The sequence below is a fragment of the Podarcis filfolensis genome (assembly GCF_964270895.1).
Source record: "Podarcis filfolensis genome assembly, chromosome: 17".
Classification (NCBI taxonomy): domain Eukaryota; kingdom Metazoa; phylum Chordata; class Lepidosauria; order Squamata; family Lacertidae; genus Podarcis; species Podarcis filfolensis.
Window position 1 is genome coordinate 38,881,435 of NC_139621.1, and position 10,932 is coordinate 38,892,366.

Consider the following 10,932-nt stretch of genomic DNA (forward strand, 5'->3'; position numbering starts at 1 on the left):
GCTGTCACCTCTCTGGCCGAAAGAGATCAGGAAAATGACAGGTGCAAAAGACCTTCTGTAGAATCCTGTTTGTTTTACAGAAAAAGAAGCATCTAGCTGGTTTAACCAATAACCAGGCTCTACTCAGCTTTTTTTAAAAAAAGCAGCCAAAATAATAGAGATACACTTCAAAATATAAGGGCTCTGGAAGAGCTGGACTCTACAAATGACGTCACCGACACTGAGCTTGGGACAAAGCAGGTTTGAGATTAATTAAATGCACATGGCAATGAGATGTTATGGACTGGGGAGAGCCAAAAAACTATTAAACACTTTAAATGTTTTGGGGGTATTTTTGAAACCAAGTTGAACCCGATCCAGATTCTCATTATTAAAAATATTTGGCTCTGCTTCTTGACTTTAATGAAGAACATTTAGGGAGGGAGAAGAGTTCCAGTAACTCTGTACTATGTCATTTTCCAAGAGTGCAGAAGCTGTTGCTGGCTCCTAGACACAATTCTTTTTCTCAAACAACACAGATAGAAGATGCTAACATTGGCTCTGTGGGCAGAAGGTTTGCCAAAACTCATTAACCCCAGCCCCAGCCTTACAAATGTGTAGCAACTAGTTTAGAATCCTTCACTTGAAGCACAAACGATTGAGAAAAATTACTTTGTTGTTGTTTAGTTGTCTAGTCATGTCCGACTCTTTGTGACCCCCTGGACCAGAGCACGCCAGGCACTCCTGTCTTCCACTGCCTCCCGCAGTTTGGTCAAACTCATGTTTGTAGCTTCGAGAACACTGTCCAACCATCTTGTCCTCTGTCGTCCCCTTCTCCTTGTGCCCTCCATCTTTCCCAACATCAGGGTCTTTTCCAGGGAGTCTTCTCTTCTCATGAGGTGGCCAAAGTCTTGGAGCCTCAGCTTCAGGATCTGTCCTTCCAGTGAGCACTCAGGGCTGATTTCCTTCAGAATGGAGAGGTTTGATCTTCTTGCAGTCCATGGGACTCTCAAGAGTCTCCTCCAGCACCATAATTCAAAAGCATCAATTCTTCAGCGATCCACCCTCTTTATGGTCCAGCTTTCACAAACGATTGAGAAAAATTACTATCCTCAGGTAATTCTCAGCTTGTGCTCCAGCCCTGTGGCATCTATGAGTGCATTGAGCCCTTTTCACACTGCGATGGGAGTAGGACAAAGACATTGGGTAGTTTTGCCTCCAGCAGGGGATCTTCATATGTCACATTTGTATCCTGCTCTTCCTCCAAGGAGCCCAAATCAACACACCTTAAGGCTTATCCAAATTTTATCCTCATAACAACCCTGGGAGGTAGTCCAGGCTGAGAAAACCATGGCTGGCTCAAGTTTACACTGTGGGCTTCATGGACTGAGCGATGATGATGATGATGATGATGATTTATTTATACCCCACCCATCTGGCTAGGTTTCCCCAGCCACTCTGGACAGCTCCCAACAGAATAATAATAATAATAATAATAATAATAATAATAATAAAGCGATAAAACATCTAAAAACTTCCCTAAACAGGGCTGCCTTCAGATTACTTCTAAAAGTCAGATAGTTATTTCCTTGACATCTGATGGGAGGGCATTCCACAGGGCAGGTGCCACTACCGAGAAGGCCCTCTGCCTGGTTCCCTGTAGCTTCACTTCTTGCAGTGAGGGAACCGCCAGAAGGCCCTTGGAGCTGGACCTCAGTGTCTGGGCTGAATGATGGGGGTGGAGATGCTCCTTCAGGTATACTGGGTTGAGGTATACTGGGCCGAGCAAGGACTTGGAGCCAAGTATCTTTAGCCAAAGTCTAATTCTTTTGCCCTTCTGGCTCTCCAAAGCACATTGCTGGCCTTCCTTCTGCACATACATATGCCTGTCACAGTGACGGGTATTTCGCAAGTGTTTTATAATTCCCAGGTTATATGTGTAATAGCTCCAATTTGTGACCTTCTGTAATCATCTGGTGGAAAATTCCATGGACGGTGTGTACAGGAAATGTGGGGGCTGAATGCCAGTGACTTCCAAATCCAATACTCAGCATTCTGTGGATAATTGCTGGAGGAATGTCAGCCTGAAGGGAACTGATAAGCATCAGCTACTGCTTTTGTGAACCTTGCTGATTCCTCTGGTCACATGGGGTTGCACCTGCTGGGTTTGATGAGGTTAGAGGAAAAGGCATGGATGGTTGCAGTGTAATTTCTTGCACTTCCATTGGTGTGCAGAAGGACAGGGAAAACTCTCTTGCTCTTCTCAGAGGTTCTCTAGCATTGTCCAGAATGGGACTCCCCATTGTGAAGTTCCCTTTCCTGGATCTCAGGCTTGACGTAGATAATGATCAGACACAGCATCCTCTCTAGTGTACATGCTTCTTTCTTTTGTACTTCTACTTTCCTTTCTGCCATATAGAATTTTCATGTTTTGAAATGCTAAAAAGCCAGCAGCCGAGCAGCCCTGAACCCCACAAACTCTTGTGGACACAGGCAACAGTGGTTTGAGTGTATGCCCCGTGCAGTAGATCATTCTGAAAATGTTGGTTTCTTTCAGTTCCTCATCCCCCCGCCCCAATATTAAGCTTGTTTTGCCACATTTCCACATCAGTTTGTGATTTTTATTTTTATAAAAGTCCTTGTGAAAAAAACAGTCGGCATATTAGTACGTATTTCCCCAAATATACACATTTTTCTATGCAATTTTGCACAATACAAGCTATTTTCCATCATCTGTTCATTTTTGTATGCATTTTTTTGGTTGGAGGACTGCATCGCAAAATTTGGAGAAGTGTGGAAGGATGGCGGCAGGGCTATTTTTCTAGAAAAAGAGGTGCCAGAACTCACCACAAATGCCTTCCTCGTTTTCTTACAATGGCACCCAGCTGAGAGGTGCCGGAACTGAGTTGTGGCAAGTCCAGCTGGAAAAAGTCTTGGAGTTTTGTTTTAGGTACTGTGAATTACACTGGCTCACATTAAAATGTGAACAGATTCAAGTTTCTCCTCCATCCTTCACCATGAGTAACTCTTAGTCTTTCCTATAACTTTCAGAAACTAGTTCAGCCCAAGAATACCTTGCTCACTGAATAAATGATCTGTGGCCAACACTTCACAGAACACCTTAGTATGGATTCATTTTTTGTTGCTCCTGAACAGACATGTCATTTCCTATTTTCAATTTGCTTCTTCAGGGCTTAATCCTGTGTGGTGTAGTGGTTAAGAGTGGTGGACTCGTAATCTGGTGAACCGGGTTCGATTCCCCGCTCCTCCATATGCAGCTGCTGGGTGACCTGGGCTAGTCACACTTCTCTGAAGTCTCTCAGTCTCACTCACCTCACAGAGCGTTTGTTGTGGGGGAGGAAGGAAAGGAGAATGTTAGCCGCTTTGAGACTCCTTCGGGTAGTGATAAAGCGGGATATCAAATCCAAACTCCTCCTCCTCCTCCTCCTCCTCCTCCTCCTCCTCCTCCTCTTCTTCTTCTTTATTTTTGACAGGTTAACAGGACAACAAGTCACAAGGTTCAGAAATTCAGAGATACTAGAAGTATCTTAGGTGCAAATGTTTTGAATAGAAAGCTAGCTGGGTCTTGTATGCAAGATAATATACCGGAGACTTTATTAGAGGCAGCAAACATTTCACTTATCTCTGTGCAGTAATCTGGTTCTCATCCATGTCTTTGATCTGCCAGAGTCATCTGCAAAATATTTTTAACAAACATCATTATGAAGCCAATTTTCCCCTGCCATTATGTCAAAAGCCAGATACAACATCAATATGTGGGGGGGAAATTGACATGTCACTAACAAAACATGTAGTAGAATCCTATCAGGGGCATGCGGTGAATATTACAGTCAAAGACCAGCTCAAAAAGCACAACTGGGACAGATTTCACAAAAATAAAATATACATGTAAAGCAGTGTACAACAACAGCTTACAGATGAAAATCTAAGATAAGCACATATACACATAAAGACCTAAAAATTTGGGCTCCCATACAAATTGGTCCTGCCACCCTAGAGGCCGACTTCGACTGTTTTCCTAGCGAACTACCGTATTTTTCGCTCTATAAGACACACCAGACCATAAGACGCACCTAGTTTTTGGAGGAGGAAAACAAGAAAAAAAATATTCTGAATCTCAGAAGCCAGAACAGCAAGAGCGATCGCTGCGCAGCGAAAGCAGCGATCCCTCTTGCTGTTCTGGCTTCTGGGATAGCTGCGCAGCCTGCATTCACTCCATAAGACGCACACACATTTCCCCTTACTTTTTAGGAGGGAAAAAGTGAGTCTTATAGAGCAAAAAATATGGTAATTTGTTTCGGGGTCGTCTTGTGGGCTTTGCCTAAGAGGAGAAAATTGAGTTTAGACTTATCTGGAAGGTCAGCAAGCCTCACCAGCTGGGGGTCAATGGTATCTCTGCATACCTCATCATAAAAGGGACATCTAAAAAAGAAATGTTTGGGGCCTCCTAATGGGCAGGTGCAAAGTCTCTGAGCATACGGGACTTTTCCAAATGCTCCTTCCAAAACCGGCGAGGGCAAGGCTGAGCTTCTGGCTAGAGTAAAGGCCCTTCTTATGTTTATTGATACGAGAAAATAGAGGTATGCTGCCGGGACTGCAACATACCCCTCATTTTCTACGTTTACATAATCGGGGGGCCTCAAGCAGTCCTGTTGTCTCCCTGTGTCCATAATTCTTTGTCTGACCACAGATCTTGCTTGGCCCAGGCCCAAATTTAGAAGGGCTTGAGGAGCAAAGCCCAATTTCTGGAGAGTATTCAGAACTTCTGTCTGCCAGCCAGACTTGAACCGGTCGCATAGAATCAGTGGGGCTATTCCTCGGGGGAGCAGTTTCAGTGTCAGCTATTTATAGATTGATGTTAAACTAATATAAGTTTATGCCTAATGAATTTGCATTATCTTCCCTTGTCATCTCCCCCATCCTTTTTCTTATCTGCTGTAAAATTATTGTTTTACAAAATTAGAAATAATGAACATACAGGTATGAATTCTATACAGGTCCACTGCAAAGTGGTCAGAATCTGGGCTCCCTTCTGATGGAGGGCAGCTTCAATAGAAACTCAACTTGGAAATGCAAGAATGCATCGCAAAGCCTCCTTATTGCAACAAGCCAATGGGGAACTGGTCAACTGACAAGTTATATCAATGTTCTTTTTGAGGAAGTCATATGGGATAACTAGAAGGAACGTGAAGACAGATGTCACTTTCTAAGTGTGGTGGAAGTAGTTCAGAACACATTAATTGTCTTCATGGCATTTGTTTTCACGGCAGCAAAGATGTGTCCAAAATTCCCATCATGCTTAAAATGCTAAATCTGTTTCCACCCATCTGCTTCATTTTACATCAAGGCCAGAAGCAGGGCTTGAAGAATTTGTCCATTTGGTTCTCTCATTCTCCCATTTTTCTAATCTTAAATCCAGTTCTTCACATTTCTGGAGCAATTCATGAATTTTCCTTTTTACATCCTTATGAAAATTCTCCAGCATTTTAGTGTGAATTTCTTCTAATAAGCACATTTTTGTATGCAGTTTTGACTAATGTACATAATAATAATAATAATAATAATAATAATAATAATAATAATAATAATAATTTATTATTTGTACCCTGCCCATCTGGCTGGGCTTCCCCAGCCACTCTGGGCAGCTTCCATAGAAACCAAAAATACACTAAAATATCACACATTAAAAACTTCCCTGAACATGGCTGCCTTAAGATGTTTTCTGAATGTCAGGTAGTTGTTTATCACTTTGACATCTGATGGGAGGGCGTTCCACAGGGCGGGCACCACTACTGAGAAGGCCCTCTGCCTGGTTCCCTGTAGCTTTGCTTCTCGCAATGAGGGAACCGCCAGAAGGCCCTCGGCGCTGGACCTCAGCATCCAGGCAGAACGATGGGGGTGGAGACGCTCCTTCAGGTATACCGGGCCGAGGCTATTTAGGGCTTTAAAGGTCAACACCAGCACTTTGAATTGTGCTCGGAAACATACTGGGAGCCAATGTAGGTCTTTCAAGACCGGTGTTATGTGGTCTCGGCGGCTGCCCCCAGTCACCAGTCTAGCTACCGCATTCTGGATTAGTTGTAGTTTCCGAGTCACCTTCAAAGGTAGCCCCATGTAGAGCGCATTGCAGTAGTCCAAGCGGAGATAACTAGAGCATGCACCACTCTGGCGAACTGCCAACCAAATGTCAGATAAAGGCGAATTCCATAGGATGGCTGTGTTCTAGTTCTTGTACTGTTTTATAAAGTGTAAATTCAACTTTCGGTGACAGCTAAATTGATTTCTTGCTCATCTTTAGCCAGAACTGAGTGACAAGGAAGCAACATGGGTTCCATTGTTAATCAAAGGTGCTTTTCACTTGCAGATAGCACATATTTGGCAAAAGACCCCAGAGACTGTAAACAAAAGTAGGATAGAAACAGTGCTGGATTTATGTATAAGCTAAACAAGCTATAGCTTAGGGCACCACTCTCTTGGGGGTCCCCCAAAAAAATTAAAGGAAAAAAACTGGATTACATTTCCAAAATATATAAAACCTACATACAGCAACAGTGTTTTGTGTTGTGTAGGCTCCTATGGTGTGAGTAATGGGCCCCGCCTGCTAGCCTGCTCCCTAAAATATCACTGGTTTGCTCCTTTCTATATATAGGGTTCCTGCATTCTGCATGGACTGGTTGCATAGCAACAAGTGCAGATGGCTTTAGATACCCATGAGGTCCATAAATTGCCATATAGCATATATTCAACACAAAAAACAGTGACAATTTGTTGTTGACAAAGGAAAGCTGGACATATAAAGGGCCCCATTGCCTTCAGTAGCTTAAAGGTAAAAGTAAAGGGACCCCTGACCATTAGGTCCAGTCCTGACCGACTCTGGGGTTGCGGCGCTCATCTTGCTCTATGGGCCGAGGGAGCCAGCGTTTGTCTGCAGACAGCTTCCTGGTCATGTGGCCAGCATGACTAAGCCGCTTCTGGCAAACCAGAGCAGCGCACGGAAACGCCGTTTACCTTCCCGCCATAGCGGTTCCTATTTATCTACTTGCACTTTGACGTGCTTTCAAACTGCTAGGTTGGCAGGAGCTGGGACCGAGCAACGGGAGCTCACCCTGTCACAGGGATTCGAACCGCCGACCTTCTGATCGGCAAGTCCTAGGCTCTGTGGTTTAACCCACAGCGCCACCTGTGTCCCTTCAGTAGCTTAGGGCCTCATCAAACCTGTCAGGTGCTGGTGTGGTTGCTCGAGAGCAAACAGGCAAGACTCCAACCTGTCTTTCCCAGGGGAGGGGGAGGGAAGGAAGGAAGGGGAATAAAAGATCAGGATAGGTTCAAATAGAAAGCTAGGCAGAATAGCTCTGTCTTACAGGCCCTGTGGAAGGAAGTTAAATCCTGCAGAGCCCTGGTCTCATGGGACAGAGCATTCCACCAGGTCGGAGCCATCACTGAGAAGGCCCTGGCCCTGGTGGAGGATAGTCTGACTTTCTTAGGGCCCGGGACCTCTAAACTATGATTATTCATGGACCTTATTCATGATGATGATACTTGGTGGTTGTTCTGCATTATGCCTCAGAAATGTTTGTTGTCGCTTTTGTTTTCCAGGGGGCAGCACAGGAACTTCTCCAACCACATCCAGCACAGGAACACCTTCCCCTTCTGCATCCTCTCACCTTCTCTCTCCATCATGCTCGCCGCCGGCCTTCCACTTGGCCCCCAACTCTTTCAATGTCGGCTGCCGGGAGAGCCAGCTGTGCAACCTAAACCTCTCTGATTATCCTCCATGCGCAAGAAGCAACATGGCCGCCCTGCAGAGCTACCCAGGGTTGGGCGACAGCGGATACAACCGGCTGCAGAGTGGTGGTGCGCCTGCCACTCAGCCCTCTGAAAACTTCATGCCTCAGCGGACTCCATCTTTGATCTCAGGGATGCCAGCTCCTCCTTCGCTGCCCAGCAATGGCAAGATGGAAGCTTACGGTGGCCAGCTGGGGTCATTCCCGACTTCGCAGTTCCAGTATGTCATGCAAGCTGGCAATCCTGCCTCCACTTCATCTTCCTCACATATGTTTAGCGGCGGCCACATGCAACAGAGCTCCTACAACGCCTTTTCCCTTCACAACCCTTACAACTTGTATGGATACAATTTCCCAGCTTCTCCGAGGTTGGCAGGAAGCCCTGAGAAACTGGCCAACACCCAAAGCACTTTACTCTGCTCCTCGCCTTCCAACGGGGCCTTTGGAGAGAGGCCATATCTGTCGACGGGAATGGATCATGGGATGCATGTGATCAGCCCTCCCGGCAACAGCCAACCCCCAGGCAACGCTTGCGATAATAGACAATACGGGGCTGTCCCAGGGTCCTCTTCACAAATGTCAGTGCACATGGTTTAACTGGTGTTTGGAGTCACCATCCTGGTCGACAGTGAGCGAGGATCTCGTCATTTCTATGGGAGATCTCATCCCTGTTGCCTTTCAGCTTTTGAAAAAGGACTTGTTTGTGAACAATGAATGGAAACACAAGCCATCCTTAGCTAAATCCCAAAGAACCTGATAGCAGCAGACTGGAATCAAGACCGTCATGTAACTGAGTGGCTTCTGTTCCTAATGGATTTTTAAAAAATAAATAAACAAAGAAAATGGCATTGTTTGCAGAAAACCTGGGGTGGGGTGGGGAGACCTATATAGTATATGCATTAACTATCTGAACTTGGTGCGAACTGTTCACAACAGAGGAAGTCTAGTGTGGGTGTGCTGTTCCTTCTGTTTCCCAGCTGCAAGCAACAAGACTTCGTTCCCTAGATCTGCACTGCCAGTAAGAGGCCCTTGTTGTAACATCACCATCTTTCCCTATCTTGCCATCTCCAGTCATTAAGTTGAATCTACGGCTTTCTCTCGCCCACTGTAGGAAAAGAACATTGTGTTTGAAGTGGGCATTCTCTTCCTTGAGTAATTTTTTTGGGTGTTCTTGCTGTTGGGGGCCTTTCGCTCTCCCTAGACGACAATAATTTTCCTAACGAAAGCATGTCATTGAAAAGAGGGCGAGGGAGGATTTAAACCATTAAAAAAGGTTTTCTTTAACTTTGCAGGGAAAGGCTTCTGTTAAACATGGTTGGTAGCAAAAAAAGAGGAGGATCTCTGCTGCACAAGATTCTGTGTTGAAAATGCTGCGTAAGGGGAAACGGTGTTTACCGTAGTTTTCCGTGCATAAGACACCCCATGTATAAGATGGCCTCTATTTTTTTAAACCCAAAATTAAGAAATTAAGTTGTTTAGCTTTTTGGGGGAGGGGGGGTCACTTCTGCCAATCGCTCACCTGCCTGCCCCCCACTGCCGATCGCTTGCCACAGCCACTGCCGATTGCACACCTCGCCGCAACCGCCAATTTTCTGCCCTCTCTCCACCACCAACAGCCCACCCACCCACTTGCCGCAGCTGCCAATCACCTGCCCAATTGTCACAGCCAATCGCCAGCAGGCCTTGCCGCGGCCATTAATTGCACGTCTCCCCTCTGCATTCACTATTTGTGTATAAGACGACACCCAATTTTTGCCTATTTTTTAAGGCAAAAAGCACCGTCTTATACACGGGAAAATACGGTAATTGTACGTACATTCAGTGCCTTTGAGCTATTGATAGCCTAAGTAACATTAGCAAAGCCATAGCAAGGCATGCTTAAAATATATATCACTCAGAGGAGTCAACTGGAAGGGAAGGAAGTCTCCAGACTGTGATAATGTCGACTGACAAGTTCTGTAAGAGGCTAGGCCTGTTCTGTGAAAGTATGCAGCCGAACCCCAGCCATCTTGCATGTACCAGGGAAGCGGTGAAAGCTAGTTATTATCATCGGGGGAAAGTCTTCTTATCCCCTGCCCAGCTTGCCAATTGGACCATCAAGTCATGGCCAATTTTCTTTCTTTCTAAAGTACTGTTCTCTTCTGGTTTTACTTTTCCTTCAGCTCTTTTAAAAGTAAGCAAACAAGTGATGCTGAGCACGTGCTAAGAAGTTTTAAAGTCGTGTGGAAGTCCAAACGCCGAGCAACAGAATACAGAAATTGCAGTATAGAGATTTGTTTTGATGTGTTGTAGATAAATGTATTTATGTCTCTAGCGTGTGGGGGAGGGAGGGGAATCAATATTATGAATATTAAAGAGGGTAATAAATGGGTATGTAAAATATATATTAAGAAAGAAAATGTATAAAGATTTGCCCTCTGCAGGGGACTCTGTTTGTAGGTGCCAAGCACATAACTAATGCAAAATAAACCTTTGTTCCTTTTGTGTTTTGTCTGTCTGGAAATAATGCAGGCGTCCAGTTCCAGAGTGCTGGGATGGTTTTACCTAATTCATCCTCCCCTCCCCTTTTTATTTTTTTAAAAGACAGCTTTTAAATACAGCTGTCAAACACCTCTATGGTTGGGTGGGTTTCATACCATTCAAATGGACCTTCTCTGGGCATAAAAGGTAAAGGGACCCCTGACCGTTAGGTCCAGTCGTGACCGACTCTGGGGTTGCGGCGCTCATCTCGCTTTATTGGCCGAGGGAGCTGGCGTACAGCTTCCGGGTCATGTGGCCAGCATGACTAAGCCACTTCTGGCGAACCAGAGCAGCACATGGAAACGCCGTTTACCTTCCCGCCGGAGCGGTACCTATTTATCTTCTTGCACTTTGACGTGCTTTCGAACTGCTAGGTTGGCAGGAGCAGGGACTGAGCAATGGGAGCTCACCCCGTTGCGGGGATTCGAACCGCCGGCCTTCTGATCGGCAAGCCTAGGCTCTGTGGTTTAACCCACAGTGCCACCATTCCAGCCATAAAGCAGAATTATCTTCGTAACAGAACATCAGATCAGAGCAATTTACAGGGTTGGAAAAGGCCATTAAAATGATATTTTCTCTTCCAAGGCAATCTTCTACATGAAGAATGGGAGCTGTGCGCTAGCAGATG

General features: G+C 45.4%; 1 protein-coding gene across 1 annotated transcript in view; it reads left to right on the forward strand.

Annotated features, from left to right (window-relative positions):
* The window catches only part of TBX15 (T-box transcription factor 15), a 95,354-nt gene extending 85,088 nt beyond the window's left edge, over positions 1–10,266 (forward strand). Inside the window, exon 8 of the mRNA XM_083593453.1 lies at positions 7,597–10,266. Coding sequence (XP_083449579.1) covers positions 7,597–8,381 — 785 coding nt within the window. The 3' untranslated portion in view covers positions 8,382–10,266. The remainder of the gene's footprint in view (positions 1–7,596) is intronic.
* The last annotated feature ends 666 nt before the right edge of the window (positions 10,267–10,932 follow it).